Raw genomic sequence first — 20,584 nt, forward strand, 5'->3', positions numbered from 1 at the left:
TCCCAAGGAAGGACACTGTTGAGAAGCTTCTCTCTTTGTTGGAAGAACATCCTTGTGGGGTGTTTTGATTTTTATTTTTTTGAAATAGCTTTTATTATGTAAAACATTGTTATATAATGAAAAACTCACCTAGTTGAAGGAAATGTTCTAGCAAACTGGATCTACCTCCTATTTGGTATTAGAGAAGGTGAGTATGTAAAGAAAAGGGAATGGAGTGATTGTCCTGTGAGATGCTGTGGGGCATAGTGTGCGATAATTGCATGAGCCCACAAGCCTTATTTCTATTGTCTTTGAAAGTTACCAGGGTTTCTTCTGCTGTACTATAAAAGTGCAATCAGTGTCCTCTTCTTAGAAGAGATACGATGGACATTTGTGATCTGAAGTGAATGTTTTCTAGTATTCTATCAAGTACTATTGTGAGTGTATAGTAGATAGTAAATATTAGTGATTTTAGTGGAAGGAAGGAAGGATGAAATGAACTATAACCTCCTTTCCTTTTTCTGTACTTCAGCTTCATATGCTTGAGCCCGATAGGGCTCTCAGAAGTTAGCTAGTCATAGCTTGAAAAGGGTCAAACTGAATTATTGTTGACAATAGAACAGATGTTGTGTCATAAAATAAGGAAAAGAGAAAAACTGGTCAGTGACTAATAACAGTATGATATTTTGTGAAGTCTGTGTGTATAGAAATAGCAACGGAAATTTCTACAAAACAACCTGTATGTTCATGGTCTGAAATGTGTGCTTTTGTATTATGGGTATGTATATGTGGTCTAGTACTTAGTCATCATTTAAAACTACACAGTGATTAATAACTTCTAAGGAATTTTTAAACTTCTTTTATTGGTGTATAAGACATGAACTGTGGTCATTAAAATTCCTATCAGGATTTTTCTTAGTTCACATTGAAATGTAACCTCAAACAGGAACATGGCCTCCAATTCTCTATTGTAACATCATCCTTTACACTGTGTTGCTAAATATAAACAAAAGAACTTCTATAAATTAAGTACCTCAAAAAACCTGTCCTGGTGTGAGATCTCTCAAGTGCAACCAAAATAGAGTTTTATTATTATTATCAGGAGAGGAGAAGGCCATATTTTGAGTATGTATATGAAACTGTGTAGTTTGCCACTTTAAAGAGAAATTTATTTGTTCAGCAAGTATTTTTTAAGCACCGCTCTGTGTCAGGCATCATTTTAGAGAGCAGTGATAAAGCAGCAAACAAAACCAACAGAAATCTCAGGCTCCATGGAGTTTCCCTTCAGTCAGAGAAACAGATGATAAGTCATGTAGTGGATTAGGAGGTTATAGGTGCTATGGGAAAAGGAAATAGAGAATTCTGAGTGGGGTTGGGTCTGTGAGGTGGCCTAGGGGTTGCACTTTGGAATGAGGAGGCCAAGAAGGAGCTATGTAAGGAAAGAGCAGAAGGGTATGAGGGAGTAAATGGTACACGTCTCTGGGAAGGTAGCCAGGAGGTGGACATGCCCGGGGGCACCACATGCCTGCTGGGGCTAGAGTGAGACACGCACTGGCCCAGCGTGGAGGGAGCAGCCACAGCAAGTGGCAGGGAGAGTTCAGGGTCTGGCATGCAGGGCCTTGTAGGTTTAATGGAAAGCTACTTTGAGTTTAGCTAAGTTAAAATATAACGAAAGTGTTCTCTTGTGTGGTATTTAGAATGGCAGGGTTTTTCTTATTACAATTCAGTTAACATATAGTATATTATTAGTTTCAGAGGTAGGGTTCAGTGATTCATCTGTTGCATATAACATCCAGTGCTCATTACTTCATGTGCCCTCCTGAATATCATTCCTCCCACCCTATCCCTCCTCCCCTCCAATGACCCTTAGATTGTCTCCTAGGATTAAGAGTCTCTTATGGTTTGTCTCGCTCTCTGATTTCATCTTGTTTTGTTTTCCCCTCCCTTCTCCTATTGTCCTGTTTTGTTTCTTTTTTTTTTTTTTAATTTTTATTTATTTATGACAGTCACACAGAGAGAGAGAGAGAGAGAGAGGCAGAGACACAGGCAGAGGGAGAAGCAGGCTCCATGCACCGGGAGCCTGACGTGGGATTCGATCCCGGGTCTCCAGGATCGTGCCCTGGGCCAAAGGCAGGCGCCAAACCGCTGCACCACCCAGGGATCCCCTGTTTTGTTTCTTAAATATGAGTAAAATCATAGGATAAATCATCTTTCTGTGATTGACTTATTTCACTTAGCATAATACTCTAGTTTTATCCACATCGTTGCAAGTGGCAAGATTTCATTTTTTCTCATGGCTGAGTATTATATATATATAATATATATTATATATATATATTATATATATATATAATATATAAAACCTCTTTATCCATAGAATGGCAGCTTATATAACTCTCTCTTCATTAAAATTGCTTTGTCAGTTTTTTACAATCAAATATTGAGAGTAAATTATATGTAAGGATTTACATAGTATCAGGGGATGCAATGCCAAATAAAATATTGAGCTTTCTGACAATTAATAATCTAATGGGAGACTTTTATTTTTTTTTATTTTTTTAATTTATTTTTTATTGGTGTTCAATTTACCAACATACAGAATGGGAGACTTTTAAAAAAAGATTTATTTATTTATTTGAGAGAGAGAGAGATCATCCACACGCGTGAGTTGAGGGAGGAGCAGAGGGAGAGAACCTCAAGCAGACTCCTTGCTCAGCACAGAGCCCTACATGGGGCTCAGTCTCATGACCTATAAGATTATAACCTGAGCCGAAATCACATGTTGGAGGGTCAACTAACTGAGCCACCCAGGTGCCCTTCTAATCGGAGACTTTTAAAAACTGTATATAGTTAATTAAAAGGGGATCATAAAAATAAACTCAAAATGGATTAGACCTATATGTGTGACCTGAAACTATAAAACTCCTAGAAGAGCACATAGGCAGTAATCTCTTTGACATTGGCTGTAGAAACATTTTTCTAGATATATCTCTTCAAGGAAGGGAAACAAAAGCAAAAATAAACTATTGAGACTACACCAAAATAGAATGAAGGAAACCATCAACAAAATGACAGGGCAGCCTACTGGACGGGAGAAGATATTGCAAGTGATTTATCTGCTGAGGGATTAATATCCAAAAAATACAAAGAACTTCTACAACACAACACCAAAAAAACCCCACAAATAATTTGATTAAAAAGTGGATAGAGGGTCTGAACATACATTTTTTTCAAAGAAGACATACAGATAACCAACAGACACTGAGAAAAGATGCTCATTCGTCAAGGATACGCAAACCAAAACCAATGGGATATCATTTTACATCTATCAGAATGACTACAATCAGGAAGCTAAGACATAACAAGTGTTGGCAAGGATGTGGAGGAAAAGGGCAGCCTGGATGGCTCAGCGGTTTAGAGCCGCCTTCAGCCCAGGATGTGATTCTTGGAGACCCAGGATCGAGTCCCACGTCGGGCTCCTTGCAGGGAGCCTGCTTCTCCCTCTGCCTGTGTCTCTGTCTCTCTCTCTCTGTGTGTGTCTTCCATGAATAAATAAATAAAATCTTTAAAAAAATTTAAAAAAAGGATGTGGAGGAAAAAGAAGAATCCTTGTGCACTGTTGGTAGGAATGCAAATTGGTACAGCCACTGTGGAAAACAGTATGGAGGTTCCCTAAAAAATTAAAAATAGAATTACTATGATCCATTAATTCCACTGCTGAGTACTTACCCAAAGGAAATGAAGACACTTATTCAAGAAGATAAATGCACCCGTGTTTATTGCAGCAGTATTTGTAATAGCCAAAATATGGAAGCAACTCAAGTGCCCATTGATAGATGAATGGATAAGGATGTTGCATACACCTGTACACACACACTCTCTGGAATATTAGCTATAAAAAAAAAAAGAATGAGTTCTTACCATTTGCAACAACATGGATGGACCTATAGGATATAATGCTAAGTGAAATAAGTCAGAGAAAAACAAATACCGTATGGATTTATTCATATGTGGAATTAAAGAAACAAAACAAATGAACAAAGAAAAGAAAAGACATGAAAAAGAGAGTCAAATACAAGGGAACAAACTGGTGGTTGCCATAGGGGAGATGGGTGTAGGGATGGGTGGAAATAGGTAAGACGATTAAGAGTATATTTATTGTGTGTGAAGGTAGAGATAAAAATGGAAGGAGCAGCCAAATATCTATTTAAATAAAGAACATTTAGAGCACCAAATCACCTCCTTGCCTCAGATCGGTAGATGGCTTCTATGTCTGTTGTCACCCCAGTAGAGTCTATTGTCTAGAGAGGTCTCTGAATTGCTGTAGGGTACTAGGCACAACCCTAACCACTAACCTCAAACCCTTGACCCTAACTGTACCACTAATCCTAATCATAAGCCTCTGGAGAGGTCTCCAAACTGCTAGATATCAGGCACATCCCCTAAACCCTGCCCCTAATCCTATCCCTAATACTAACACTAACCCTAATCCTCTGGAGAGGTCTCTGAACTATAGGATACCAAACATATACCTTAACTCTAACCTCAAACCTAACCCTACCCTAGAAAAAAAAAAGAGTACATTTATTGCGATGAGCACTGAGTAATGTACAGAAGTGTTAAATCACTATATTGCACAGTTGGAACTAATATAACACTTATGTGTTAATTAATACTTCAATTAAAAAATGAGTAACAAAAAGATTAGAATTATAGCCACTAGGCTATACTCATAAGTACTATCACATTTTGAAAAAAAAACCTGATCATACAACTCTTCAAGAATAAGGAATAGTTTATTGCCCTAAATTGAATGAGCCTCCTGTGCTGTGCCAAGTACTGTGGTGCATGCTGGAGGGTCTGAGAGGGTGCATTCCCTCCTTCCCTAGGAGGAAGGCCAGATGAGGCACTTGAGACTAATGTGCTGTGCTGTGTACATACCTCAGCTGCCCTACCCTTGTCATCCTTCTTGTAAGACTGAGAAAGGTTGCATCTTACACATCTGTATCTCCCCTTGTTACCCAGTGTCTAGCACTTAGGTGTTTGCTACTTGGGGTTTTCCCTGTTCTGGCACTTGATGCATTCTTATAGATGCCTATTGATGCTGCTGCCATTTTTCACATTTGCAGTGTATGTTTACTTTAGTTTTGTTTTTAGAAGCAGAATTGAGAGGATAAGGAGTGATTTTTTAATAACATGATCTCTATCAAAGAAGAGAAAACTTTGCACAAGAGGGTCCTGTGTTTCCACAAAAATGGAGAAAGGACATTTCTTGTATTTTTCTCATGGTAAAGATGTACTGGTGCCACTCACCAAAAAAGTAAAGGGAAAATAAAAGACAGATTGAGTCATGAAGCCAAGTGCCTGATAAAAGAATTGGTGCAAATGTGTGTCCAGACCACTCTTCTCATTCGTGTTGCTTGCCTACTCCTGGCAGGAATGTGAGTATGCAGTCCTGGAGCTTAGTTTCTTGGCATTAGAGACTGCTCATTACTTACAGATATAGCTGGAGCTCCTGTATCTGGACTACCGCCTCTCCCACAGTACCCAGGTGATTGATTTACTGTTTCACTGAAACAGTAAAAGTGAGGTAGCAATAGGGTGAAGAAGGGAGCTTCTGGCCACGAGAGGAGTTGGAGTGATCCCTGTGGGAAAGAATTGGGCTGTCCTACACCATGGGTGTTAACTCAGCAGAAAAGTGAGAAGGACGTTTAGTCTGGAAGTATTACTTGTGTCAGTGAATACTTAGAAAAGCCTAATGTACCCAGGGAGCATCTCTGGGGGAGTTGAGATGGGGGGTGGAGCTAGATCAGGGGAAGGGAGAGGAAGCCAGGTGTGCAAAATTACACTAATAAGAAAGAATTGGAGGCCTTTGCTATTCCATACTAATATTTATATTTCTTCTTTGGATACCAGGAGCCTGTAGAAGGATGAGTTTAAACAGGCATGTGATGTGATCAGAGTTGTGGTTTGTGTGTCAACAGTGTTAAGAGATGGATTAAAAAGAAATGACTTTGTTTAGAAAGACATTTGTGACTTTTGAATATGTCAAGTTGCAGGTATCAAATTGAGTTTCATCAGCAAGAGGAGGGACAGGCAGACAGTTGGTGGGTCCACTTCATTTTCGTAATCAATGCCAGGGAAGGGCTTGTGATGAAACAAAGAGAGACTGGAACAAGAAGAAGAGGATATCATGGAACCATAGAGAGAATAGAAGAGTAGCAGGAGAAATCTGGGAAACTAGCAAGAACAGGTTTTAAGGCAGAAGGAAAAAGGGGTTTGAGGGAGGGAAGGCAGGAGTGGTAAGGGTGTCAAGTGCTACAATGTGAGATGAGCCTTTGAGATATGACTGTGATGGATTATGTTTGTCACTTTAGTACAGTCTCTTTCATTAGATTTAAGTCATTCATGGGAAGAAAACATAGCAGCAACTTTAAATTTTCCCACAATGCCCGACAATTAATTAGTAGATGCTGAACCACTTTGCAGTAGTTTTAGGAGAATTGTTCGAGGGGCAGGCTGGGTGGCTCAGCGGTTTAGCACCGCCTTCACCCCAGGTGTGATCCTGGAGACACCGGATCGAATCCCACGTCAGGCTCCCTGTGTGGAGCCTGCTTCTCCCTCTGACTGTGTCTGCGCCTCTCTCTCTCTCTGTGTCTCTTATGAATAAATAAATAAAATCTTTAAAAAAAAAGGGAATTATTAGATAATTTGAGTTTTCATAAAATGTTATAAGTACAAGTTATTTCCAATGTGTTGCATGTATAGAAACCCAACTTGTATATCAGAGACCATGTTTTTAGACAGAAACAAAATTATAAGCAGTGTTACTTCAGATATGTATTTGTTCGTGGTATTTTAAATTGAGTATTATACTATAGTGATTTTGTTTGTTTGTTTGTTTGCGTAGCCTGGCACCTGTGTTTGCTCTGTTTGTACCATTTTACTGCTCCATACCAAGAATCCAAGTGGCACAAATTCTGGGCCCGTTGTCCATCACAAACAAGACATTGATTTATATATTGGGACTACAGGTACAGTATGCATTTTTATGTTCACATTTCTTTAATCAGATCTTTTCGGGGGGTGTGTGTCTTTTTCTCATTTGATCTCCTTGAAAACAATGGCTTTTTTCCCCATAAGTTTGGCTTTATGATCTATATCAAATGTTCAAAGGAAGTGTTACAGAACAAGAACATCAAGGTATATAAAGTACTAGAATACTTTCATAGTCTTTAGAAATCTGATAAGAGCTTTCACTGTAATTTGTATCAGTGGAAAATATTTTAATTGCATTGTACAATTCTGTGTAAGTTCTTTTTAAAAATCACAGTATGAAGTAGAAACAAAGGAGAATAACCAAAAGGTAGAAAGTGGAAAATCACTGTCAAAATTAAATTATTGAGTACAGTGTCCCAAATAAAGTTCTAAAGAAAAAACCAGATATGCCTTACCCACTTTATACCTTATAGCATGTGCTGCATAGGCATGATGGCACTGTCACCATTTGCTAAATGGTTTGATATGAAGACCATTAAGAGTTCTTACTGTTTGATTTAAATTGAAAAAGGTTATGTTCACCAATATCTAGTGCCATTGACCTATCTCTGCTGGGTTCCAGGCCAAGTGACAGAAGATACACGATTTTCATTTTCTACCTATACTACTCTTCACTTTTCTTTCACTCTCAGAGCTTTTGATGTGAACTTTTATTCTTCTGTTTCCTGTGGTACCATGTGTAGCTTGGCCTTTTGATCCACTGTCAATACTCATAACATTCCTTATCCCACACATATCAAACCGGATACTAGTGTCTCTGTCAAATGTCCTCCTCCCTCCCCTTTTAACCTTTGGTGTTTCCTCCAACTTGTCTGGTGTGCTATCAGGTGTTATCAGTGGCTCATCTGGGGTGGGTGTTTCCTCGCCACTTTTACAACTGTTTCTCATGAAATGTTTATTCTTCATCTTTCAACCAGCATGCTGTTAACTCTCCTTTATCCTTCCTAGTGTTCATATCATCTAATAGCCCCTTTTTGCAGTTTATTCTTATTACTAGGATTTGCTGTGACACGTGGACTTTTTTAAAAGATGTTACAGCAGAAGGCAGAATGCAGTGGTGGAAGAGTTCTCTGGACCAGGAGCAGGACAGCCATGTTCTAGTTCTAGCATGGCACCCACTAGCCTGAGACTTGGGGCCAAGTTATGGAAGGGCTCTGAACCTCATGTTGACGCTATAGTTCTTCCAACTCTAGAGTTATAGAGCTCGAGAGGGATGACAAGTGTTGTTTTATTAATTATGACATAGGAATTCAGTGGAGCATTGTGGAAGGTCTTTAGAGCCAAGTGGACTTTGGTTTGATTATTTGCTTTGTCACTTTTGTGAGGTCCCATTTGCCCACCTGTAGAGCAGTAATAATAATGTCTGTTTTATGAGGTCACTTGAAGGATTAGAGATAATAGTATTGGTTGTTTAAAATAATCCAAACAAAAAATAAAATAATCCATACAGAACTAAGTCGATTGGTTACTATTATTAATTAATAATTTATGTCTCTAGAGCTGCCACTATTGGTTTTTCTGAGATTGTGAATGTCCCTTCTTTCTTTTTTCTTTCTCTCTCTCTCTCTTTCTTTCTTTTTTTCTTTTCTTTTTTCTTTCGTAGAAGTTGGTATCAGAAAGTGGATGTGAAGATGCCTCATTGGCTTCTCAATAACATCTAGTCCTTAGCATGAATGGCATCCAGGGTTCTTTTTGCCTGCCCCTCCCCACCTTGAAGTGAATGTGAACCCTATATTCTCAAAGTTTCCGTTCTTTCCCTATCTCCCGCCTCCTTGGACCTTCACACGTGTTTCTGTGCTATCTCCCACAAAACAGCTTTTTGAATCCAGGGACATTGGGTGGATGAATGAATGAGGGAATGACTAAATGACTGAATGATTTTAATCATCATCAGAAAAACAAAAATATATGAGAAGGTATCAAATGGCTTGAGAACCAGTCATGTAATGCCCTGTACTAGAGACTGGAAGATAAAATGATGAGATGTAGCACCTATTCTCAAAGAGCCCAGTAGTGAGAAAAAACATGCACACTGTTAAAACATGAGCCGACGCAATTGAGACCAGACATACAATAGGATGAGGCACTTAAGAGTACAAAGAAAATAATTTTTTGTTGATGAAATTAATGATCTGCTCTTCCTACTTGTGTATAAAACATAGAAGTCATGAGCACTATGCTGTGGAGCCAGACCACTTGGGTATGCTCCCAGTTCCATTACCCACCAGCTGTCTGACCTTGAGCAAATTCCTTAACCTTTCAGTTTTCATGATTAAAATAGAGTTCTTAATAGAACTTACTTTGTAGGATGATTAGGAGGCTTCCGTAAGTTCCATATATGAAAAGCGTTAAGATCCCTGCTTGGCACATAGTAAGTGCTGTGAAAGTGTTAGCTGAAAACAAAAAACAGAACAGCAAAGAAGAAAGCATTAGTATTTTATTATTTTTAGAATAAGACTACAGAAAAATATTTTTCCACATAGTCTTATCCTTGTTATTTTCAGAATCGTTAACACTCTGAAATAACACCCATATTAGATAAAAGGATTAAGTTTTATTTATTTTTTTAAGGATTAAGTTTTAGATCAAGGGATTAAATTTAAATTTGCAACTGGTGCTCTTTTCTGTCTGAGGTAGCACTAGAAACAAAATCTGCCAGCCTCCTTTTTACTGTGCTTTGTTATCTCTTTCCTTTGAATCTGCCTTTTATGGATTTTTTTTTTAATGTATCCTTGATAGATGTGCAGAACTTTGAGGTTTTCATCTAGCATAGTGTCTGCAGTTAACCCCTGGTTCTGCTGCTTTCTCTAGAGGCAGAAGTTCTTATACTCCCAATCTGAATATGAACAAACAGTAGGCTCTAGATCTTTTTTTTTCTTTCAGGAACACTTTAAATCTCTATAACTTTTTTTTTTTTTTTTTTTTTTTTACCCTAAGCACAACTCTCCTATGTGAATAACTAGAAAACAAAGAGAGATTTTATGAAACCTAATTCTAATTACTTCTACATTAATTAACTTTGATATCACTACTTGGTTTGCACTTCTCTGAGAGTTACAACAGTGGCCCGCATGCTTGCAGAAGTCTGCTCATCTAAATTTGGAGTTGCAGTGATAAGAAATTAAAATGAGAGAATAACGTAAACTAATATTACTTGTCATTACTCAACACCAAGCATGGGATGGTGACTACATATTTTGTATGTTCTTGATTGTAATAATTTCTTTGTATGTGGTATTTCATTTGATTTAAATCAATTAATGTCCATTTGTAAAGAAGAATCTGCTTGAATTTCACTTATTTTTCTTTGTGTGGGAGTAGGCCAGGTTTAGTTAGTCTGTTTTAGGCTACGGAAAAGCTGAGAGCTTGGTTAAAAAAAAGAAAATAATAATAATATATCATTTTCTTTTGGATGACAGAATTGATATTTATTAATTTTCTACTTGTTTATATTAAGAGATATATTTGAATAATACTTCAATGATTATCACCGTAATTTTGTAAAAACAAAAGTATGCTGTAACTGGCGGTTCAATTTCATTTCTAGTTGCCTTTTTTTTCTTTTGTAGCTTTTCACCTCTGGTTCCTACATCTGGATTGTAGCCATAAGTGGACTTGTAAGTGTGATTTCCCTTCCCCCTATTCTTTCTCTTTTCTGAAGCAACTTTAGGAAAAATGTCATGTTTGGATTATGGCTCACATTCAGTTGTCTCCAACTTTCTTTTAACTATGTCAGTTCCATCTCTGTGCTGCTCCCTTATTAATGCAAAGGGGACAGTTATACAAGCAGTTGAGATGAGGGGCAGTTTGTCTCAGTTTTCAAGGTAATTTTGATGAAAGTTTTAGCTGAGTTTTTTGTTAGTGTTTTTAAAAATTACCTTAATGAGTCGAACTCCTAGTAGGAAAAAAATGACCAAAAAAATGAAGTTGGATTTACTAAAAATAGCAAGAGATGTTCTGTTTGTTTTATAAGGAGACATTGTCATGCAAAGGGAAAAATAAGGCGAAATGGAAAGTCAGGTGGGCTGGAACTGGCAGGAGAATCATCGGGGTGCGCAGCCAGGGCAGCAGCAGGGATGAACTCAAGGATCAGGTCGTGTCCTCACCCATGTGCAAAAATGCCTTCATCTCACTCATCCCCCTTCCACTCTTTTAAATTTAATTTAATTCATTTCATTTTCTTAAGCATTTGTGTTAAACTGATCAGTTTATGAGATATTTAAAAAGACATCTAGAACATGAAGTTGGGCTTTATCTTTCATTTATGACTTAAATTTGCACTCCCAAATTTGTATAAAAATAAGTTTATAGTTATGTATATGGAATACAGTTTTAATTTCTTTCTTGGGAAAGACTAAGAAAATTGCAGAAAGGATTCATTATGGTGTATATAACATCGCAGGGGAAGGATTTGGAAATAACCATGCCCTCTCCTACAGGCATTGTCAGTAAGTTATCATGATTTATTCTTGTCTGCTCTGGTGAGTGGGATTGGGGCCCCTGTGTCATTATGTTAGGACTGCTCATTTCTCTCCCTCATTTATGTGCTCTGTATCATTTCTTTTCTATGTCCAGTCTTTTCATATACAGTTTAGTCCTTTGTTCCCCAAACTGCCAGCCCACATTTTGAAAGTTGAAGTCACTTTGTTTTTCCCTCCATCAAAATCCATCTCCGATACCCAGGCCTTTAAGACCACAGCACTGACCTCCATTATGTGGTCTTTAAACTCTCCAAGCCACTTGGTGCTCCTAAGACTTTATAGTGACTTGGTGACAGTGTGAGGTCAGATTCGGTCTGTGGGGCAAGATCACCAGGCTCTCCTCGGCCTGATCTGCTCCCACTTGAAACTGCCAGCTTGATTAACAGTTACTCCGCCAGCCTGCCAACAATAGATAGATAGCCTATTGCTCTCACAATGTAAGTGCCATGACAGCCCACCATTTATTTCTTAATACATTGTGTTTCTCTTAGCAGTGAATGGTCTAGAGCCCTGTTTTTGGATATTTTTCTAAAGCACTTAAGAATTTGAGAAGTACCAGACTGTATTCCATTTCATTGTGTTAGTTTACTGTTGATTGATTGGCTCTTATTACCCAAACTCTTCTTTAATAACTCATTATGTGACATTTGTTTTAAGACATCTCATTTTATTTCTCTATTCTCAGACTTCTGGTTTTAAATTAGATGCTTGCTATCACCATAGAAAGTTTAAATTTGTGACATTCAGAGCTCTAGAATTGGATGTTGCCTTATTGTTATGTCTTTGTAGTCTTTTTAAAATCTAAAATATTCATGTTGTGGTGTAGTCTTTTCCAGTACACATGCTTAACAGGTGGTAGATACTTGTTTAAATTTCATTTTTTTGCTTTTTTTAAAATTACGTTTTTATTTTAATTCCAGTATTGTTAACCAATGTCTTGTAATGAGCACTGGATGATGTATATGGAATTGTTGGAAATTTTTTTTTTTTAAGAATCAGAAGTTTAACATTTTTTTTTTTTTTTTTAAGAAAGAAGTGAGGGTAGGGCAGAAGGAGAGGGAGAGAGAGACTTTTAAGCATGGGCCTTGATTTTACAACCCTGAGATCATGACCTGAGCAGAAATCAAGAGTCAGACCCTTAACTGACTCAGCCACCCAGGCTCCACAATAATAAATTTTTAACATAAAAAACTCTTGTTTAAGGAGAGTAAGTAAAATTGCTCAGTATTTGGAATATAGTTCCCAAAGTTTAGCACTTAAATAATCCCCCATTAATGAATTCTTCTGAGTCAACTGAGATTTCACTTTTTATAGTGATTAATTCAGCCAATGTTGACCTACCATGAACACAAATCTGATAAATTTTCATATCACTTTTACTTTTCATTATTATTCCACCACAATTAGATGATACTACATATATTTACAATGATTAATATCAGGATAATCATAGCCAGTTTTCCTTTATGCTCTAATGCTGGTGCTAGTTATGAATTTAATGAATATTTTATTTCTGACTTTTTCCAGAAAGCCATGTTCTTATTATGAAATATTTAATATAGTACACTTTAGATAAGGATAATTATAAAAGAGGGAATTAAAATTATTTGTAAATGTTTGTTTTACACTCTACTGATTGTAGAATTAAATTCTGAGATCCACAAAGCCACAGCCAGATGTCTGTTGCTCAACGTGACTTCTCCTCTCCTCTTCCCATATAAATCAAGTGACTTCCCTTTTTTTTATGCTAAATAAAATACTAAAAAGAAAATAATTCTTACTATCATGAAGAAATGCACAGATGGCATTCAACATTCTGGAAGAATGTTAGGAAACCTGCTAATGAAATTTCACCTTTCAGCATTGAAATCAATAATTCTCCTGACATACTGTGTGTGTTAAGGAAGTGATTTTATTTCAATCTGGCAATTAAGTGTTTATTAAGAGAAAGAGCCTTTTTTTTTTTTTTTAAAGACATTTGTGTAAAACATAAGTCATGTGTATCTGCTGTCATAGAAACCACAAACTTTACTCATGGTTTTCTGGAAAGCTGCCAGCCTCAGCTTTATTTTATTTAGTTATTGGTGGGTTTATTTTGGTTAGGCTAGCTCTTATCTCTCCTTATGTCACTTATTCTTACATGATTGTAAATATTTCTGAATATATAACTTTAGAATACCTCATTGATTGGGCACCTGAGTGTCTCAGTTAGCTAAGTGTCTACCTTCTGCTCAGGTCATGATCCCAGGGTTCTGGTATCGAGCCCCATGTCAGGCTCCCTGCTCAGTGGGGAGCCTGCTTCTGCCTCTCCCTCTGCCCCCCTCAGCTCATGCTCACATGCACTCTCTGTCTCAAATAAGTAAATAGAATCTTTTAAAAAAATAATAAAATACCTCACTGATTGAAAGAGAGATTGATAGATTATAGTCAAGACAGTACTTTCTAGGTGGAAGCCCACTTTCTGTGTTCAGTGATGTCACAGAGAAAAACGAGGACCAAATTTCTTTCCTGGGTTAGAGGGGGAAAGTGTTCAGCTCACCAGTTGCCTGACAGGCAACTAACAACTGTCCTTCTTCAGTTCCATTCTGTGATCCGTCAGAAATTCTGCCTGCTGTCCAGAAAGCGTCAGGGGTATTCAGGATTACAGATAAAAATCATTCTGAGATTAATCACATATAACACTGATACGTGTTTTATGTTGAGTCGTCCCTCCTTTGGAAATTCTGGTTTTTAATACCACCACTTAATATTTAAAATACGATTGTTTCCGTGAAAGACTGCAAAACTGTAATTGGAAAGCTTGGCGACAGCAGCCAAGGGTAAATGTCTCCGTTTAAGCATGAACTTTGACGATGTTCTTATCTACCTCCTTCTGTCATCTTCTCCCCATTGTTTGACTCATCTTCTCAGTATCTTTGGTAAGAGAACTTCAAAGATCAGGGACACTCTTCACATTGTCACAGGTTCTCTAATCATGTTACATATTAACACTTCTTTTCCTTAAAGAATGTATTGTTTACTTATTGAATTTTATTTAAGTTATTTTTGTGGTTCTGCAGAGAACCTCTGGGCTGTCCATATCCCTGCACTTCTTCATTTTCTGCCATCGTATGAATCATAGTAGTGAGTCATTACCACTGGGATGTACCCGGATTCTCGAAAGTTGAAGTCTGGGGCCTGAGCTGATTCTGGAATGATTAAAACAGAAAGAGCCTACTTTTGCCAATTTTCTTTTTACAGTTCACATATTTATCATCATTTGGTCCTCTTTCAAGCTGTTTGGGGGCTAGATAGCAGACAGGCCTGTATTTCTTGGACTCTAGGCTTTTCCCCTTCAGCTCCCCTTCACAACCTACCCATTTCCTATGTTCATTCCCTATTCTGTACAATATACCAGGCTTTATCTTGTGATCAAGCAACTTGAATGTGAAAAAAAAAAAAATCTGTCCTACCCAATAAAGAGATTAGAAACATAGATCAAGGGATCCCTGGGTGGCGCAGCGGTTTGGCGCCTGCCTTTGGCCCAGGGCGTGATCCTGGAGACCCGGGATCGAATCCCACATCGGGCTCTCGGTGCATGGAGCCTGCTTCTCCCTCTGCCTGTGTCTCTGCCTCTCTCTCTCTCTCTCTGTGTGACTATCATAAATAAATAAAAATTAAAAAAAATTTAAAAAAAAAAAAAAAGAAACATAGATCAACACCAGATTATTTAGGAGTCTGAATATGATGTCTGTGTATTTTTTCTATAGACAGTAGGGATCTTTAAAGCTTTTCAAACAAAAAACTTCACGACGATGGGAGATTATAGAAGTCTTACTAATCTTTGTAAATCATAGAAAAGAGGAAGGGAAAAGTGAGCAATCTTGTAGGAGTCAGGATGCCTCATTTGTGGGCTGTGATTACTTTTTTCTCTTCTATCCACAATAGTTTAAAAGAAAAAATATAAAACATTGTCTTATGGTAACTGTAAAAGAAAAAGCATCAAACAGAACCTTACGTTGGTTGCCTTTCTAAGTCATGGTGGACCATTAAGGGGAAAGCTTATGAAACTAGCATCATCGGTGGAAATCCAGACTTGTGTGGAGTAAGTTTTAGAGACCTGACTGCTCTCTGGTGAATGGGAATGTGTGTGGGGTCCTCTGTTCCTTTCTGTGCTTTTCATGTCTTGTTCTTCTCTTCATGCTTCCTTTTCCTTTTTCTTTCTTCCCTTATATTTCTTCTCTGGATTGACCAAAGAACGGTACAGTAGAGTGTGTCAGGTAACTCCCACGATACCCAAAGTTTTCAGTGGAATTTTAAGGATTGAGATTAGTTCCAGCAGTTCAGTGAAATGAGGACAGACATAGCAGAGGGATGTCAAGGCTTGTTGGAGCTGTGAGGGTTGGCTGGGCTTGTGGAAGGCCACTTATAGAAGGAAAACATTAGTTACTTCCCAGGAAGTATCCAGCTGTAGAGGCTGCTTTCACCTTCTTATGGTTAATGTGGCATTTATAATTCCACCATCAAATGGAGTGCTCATCAGCCCATTGTGCATCACTCACACACACACACGTGCAAGTGCACAGTTTCTCTCTTGTATGGAGTCACTCATTCCTTCTCTCTTAGTGCCCTCTCCGTACCCCCTCACTCTGCCCCCATCCCCCATCCTGACCACAGGTAGCCAGGACCTACTGGAAAAAAAACCTTCTGTCCTCTGCCCTGGCATGACAGTTGTAGCTCAATCCAGGGCTGACAGTACAAATGTCCTATCAGGTATCTACAGGGAGGAAGTGACCAGTAGACTTTAATTTTTACATGTTCATTGCAAAAGAAAATATTATTGCCAATGTCCTGATAAAACTGTCACAGAAGTGCCTTATAAAATATAGGTGTAGAGTTTTTATTGTTGCAATTAATTTTTTACCTATAGGTAAAAACCTAGCCTCCTTTCAAAATTTGTTCTCCTCGTGTACCAATCTAACCCCTATGCACCATATACTTCAAAGAAACTGACTAAGTTTAACTTTTTCTGAACATCTTGTCCTGTCTCAGGATTCTGTGCCACTGTGCAGTCACTAATTTTTCCTTAACAAACACATAGCACTTACTGTGTACATGCACTTGTGATAGATTGTTATTCATTCAAATATTTTTGTTTGTTCAAAATATTTGCAGCCCCTCTGTACTGGGGGGCCTCCATGCAGGACCTCTGCGTGCTCTGTTAACATCAGGCTTTACACTGTGACTTACATTCGCCCCTGAAATGTGAGAAGTGATGAGTGCTTCTCAAGCAGAAGTTTTAAGAGTTGCTGCACAGTTCCACCTTTCCTCTGTTCCCTTTGCCGTGAGAAAAGCATGTGCCAGATAGAAGCTACTCCTTCAGCCCAGACCTTGGAATGAAGGAGACACATGGAGCGTGGTCGTGGCTGACATGCATGATGAGTGTGAAGGAAGTGTTTGCTCTAGGCTGCTGAAATTTGGGATAATTTGTTAACACAGTGTAGCCGAGAGAAATCAGACTAATACAGCTCTTTTCTAAGCACTCTATAAGTATGATCTTAATTAGCACTTGTAAAAACCTGATGAAGTAGGGACTATTAGATGAAACTAAGGCACAGAGGATGAAGTGATTTGTTAAGAACACAAGCTAATAAGTAGTAGTGACAGAATTCAAAAGCAGGTCTTCTAGCAATAGTGTTTATGCTTTTAAGAGGTAGATTTGTATAACCATACGCAGTTTCTTCCAACTGTATCCCTTCTTTCACTGTTAGATTCCTTCTTTTCCTAGCAAAATCTTATTCATTTAAGTCCTGACTCTGAAGCTTTTTCGGAGTCAGCCCTATCTTTCAATTTAGGAATTATACACTATTCTTTATAATCCCCAGTGCCTAACACAATGACATTTTATCTACATTCTATAAAAAATCATAGAATTTCAAAATTCGGTATTAACAAAATTCACAAAATAATTTCTGTGCTGTTAAACACTAATATTTTGTGACCATCAGGATACTTTCAGTGCATACTGCCTTGTTAGGTTATCTCTACTGTGGTAGAGAAACTGGGCTTCCCATTTTAAAGATTTCAAAGATGGAGTGACTAAAGTTCAGATTGTACAACTGATGGATGATGTCACTAGGACCAAAGGCCAGGTGTTCTGGTCTCAGTCCATGGGTCCAGTGTCTCCCACTGTACCTTTCAAGGCACTCCTCCATGTCTCTTTCAACCACAAGACACTCACAAAGCTATCCTTAGATCTTCCCTTGACTATACTGCTAAGATGAGGCCCTGTTCATCATCAACGTAGACAGGATTCTGGAGGGAGATCCTGAATATGAAGAAATTTTTAAAGTACCCACAGGTGCCAAAGACACATCTCAAATTTCCATAGCCTTAGTTATGTATTTTGTGGGCTTAACAATATCCAAGAAAATGTTATCCCATTGACAGCCTCTACTACCCTCCTGATGTGCAGACTGCAGCATTTAGCTGTACTTGCTCTTGTAGGATCAAGGTATTTAACTTGTCCTCCGTGTGATGGATAAAAAATGCAGCTCAGACCCCACCTTTTAGCAAACAGTTCATTGCCTTGTGTTTCTGGCATTATCATGTACAAGAAAATGAAATTTTAAAATGGCTTTGAAAAAGTTTAAAGGATGATTTAAAATACATTAACCTGGTTCAGTAGTGCTGCTGGTCAAAGAAAGGAAGATCAAGATAAGATTACCAAGAAAACACCCATACTTTTAAATTTTAGATGATCTCTGGTAGATTATCATGACCGTTTCAGCACAGATCATTTTCACACAGGGTCTTCACATTGTTTTCCTATCAAGAGACAAGGCTTTCAATTTTGGCTCTTTAAACGGTTTTTACATTTTTATTTTATTTTTAAAAATATTTTTTTTTCATATATTCATGAGAGACACAGAGAGAGGCAGAGACATAGGCAGAGGGAGAAGCAGGCTCCTCACAGGGAGCCTGATGCAGGACTTGATCCTGGACCCTGGGATCACGCCCTGAGCCGAAGGCAGATGCTCAACCGCTGAGCCACCCAGGTGTTTTTTTTTTTTTTTTTTAATAGAAGCATCCAATGTTCCTTCCTCTTTGAGACTGATTGTGTTGATACTTCTCTTCTAACTTGATTATAACCTGTAGGAAAGGACTATGGTAAATGAATGCATGTGATTTTGAATTTGTTAATTATAAACAATGGTATAGCTTATTATCAGAAAATTCTCATGTTAGTTCATATTAGCTGGGAACATTTTTAAGATACCAGAAGTTTTTGTTGCTGAAGATTGGTTTTAGTCTGCTAAAGTTCTACCTCTTTTATGAAATTGAAAAGATTTATGGATCTAGAGATATCTAGATATCTAGATCTTCACATTCATTTTCCTGTGAAAACTTTTTTGCCTTTTGCTTAGTAAAGTGTTATTTATATACAATAAAATTCACCAGTTTTAAGTGTACAGTTTGGTGAATTTTGGTAATTGTATCATGTAATCACCCCTACAATGCAGATAATTTTATAGTCATGTAACTAACGTGACAATCAAGGTAGAGAACAGTCCGCTCACTTTGAACATTATTTCATTCCTTTTATTTTTGTATTCTGTTGTCTCACCCAACTGCCATCCCCAGGTAACCACTCATATTCTTGATGTCATTATACTTTTGCCTTTTCTAAAGTTTCATATAGTTGAAATTGTATAGTATGAGCCCTTTGTGTTTTACTTCTTTCACTTAACATAATGTTTTTGAGATTGATCTTTGTTTTATTATTACTCTCAGTCCTTGTTACTACAAGTACTAATCTATAGTATGGTTGTACCACAACTTGTCCATACACCAGTGGATGGGCATTTTGGTTGCTTCCAGGTTTGAGTTGTTCTGAGTAATGCTGCTGTGAACATCTGTCCATACATTTTTGTGTGGGCATAATAGACTTCTACATCTCTTGGGTGAATACCCAGGAGGAGAATTGCTGGGTCATGTGATAAACGTATGTTTAACATTATAAAATAACAATACAATTTTACCAAGTGGCTGTACCATTTTCCATTTCCATCATCAATACATGAGAGTTCCAGTTGGTCCACATCCCTGCTACCTAACACTTGGCCTTGTCAGTGGTTTTAACGTGAGCCATTCTAGTTGGCATGTAGTGTTACTTGTGGCTTTAATTTGCATTTCTCTAATAACTAGTGGTTTGAACATCTTTTCTTGTGCCTACTGACCATTTTTGTAGCTTCCTTTATGAGGTATTTGTTCAGATATTTTACACACTTTTTCATTAGGTTACATTTGTCTCATAATTGAGTTAAAAGAATTCTTTTTATATTCTGGATATAAGCCCTTTGTTGAATATATTTTGTAAAAATTTTATTCCAGTCTGTGGCTTGCTTCTTTGTTTCCCTATTATGGACAAAAGTTTTTCATCCTGATTAATTCAGTCTTCAATTTTTAAAATAGCTTCTGCTTTTGAAGTCTTATTTAAGAAATCTTTCCTAATCCAATGACACAAAGATTTTATTCTGTATTTTCTTCTAGAATGTAATAGTTTTTGCTATTACATTTAAGTCTAAGATCCCATCTGAGTGTAATTCTTGTGAGGTAAGGGTTGAGATTTATTTTCTTTCATACCGATATGTAGCATCATTCCATCATTATTTGTTGAAGAAACTCTTTGCTCCTTTCAATTTTTTTTAAATTTTTATTTATTTATGATAGTCACAGAGAGAGAGAGAGAGAGAGAGAGAGAGAGAGAGAGGCAGAGACATAGGCAGAGGGAGAAGCAGGCTCCATGCACTGGGAGCCTGATGTGGGATTCGATCCCGGGTCTCCAGGATCGCGCCCTGGGCCAAAGGCAGGCACCAAACCGCTGCGCCACCCAGGGATCCCTCTTTGCTCCTTTCATTACCTTGACACTTTTGTTGAAAATCAGTTGACAGTGTGGGTCTATTTCATGACTTTCTTTTTTATTCCAAAGCTTTATATGTCTGTCCTTATGCCAGTACTCTGTTGTTTTGAGTACTTTTGCTTTATGTTAAGTTGAAATCAGGTAACATTGTTCTTACTTTTCA

General features: G+C 37.7%; 1 protein-coding gene across 2 annotated transcripts in view; it reads left to right on the forward strand.

Moving 5' to 3' along the window:
- The window catches only part of UBAC2 (UBA domain containing 2), a 179,691-nt gene that overhangs the window by 103,311 nt on the left and 55,796 nt on the right, over positions 1 to 20,584 (forward strand). For both annotated transcript variants that reach the window (XM_038569946.1, XM_038569945.1), the window contains exons 5-6: positions 6,890 to 7,013; positions 10,608 to 10,655. In XM_038569946.1, the coding sequence (XP_038425874.1) occupies positions 6,890 to 7,013; positions 10,608 to 10,655 (172 nt within the window). The remainder of the gene's footprint in view (positions 1 to 6,889; positions 7,014 to 10,607; positions 10,656 to 20,584) is intronic.

Source organism: Canis lupus, chromosome 22, assembly GCF_011100685.1.
Source record: "Canis lupus familiaris isolate Mischka breed German Shepherd chromosome 22, alternate assembly UU_Cfam_GSD_1.0, whole genome shotgun sequence".
NCBI lineage: Eukaryota > Metazoa > Chordata > Mammalia > Carnivora > Canidae > Canis > Canis lupus.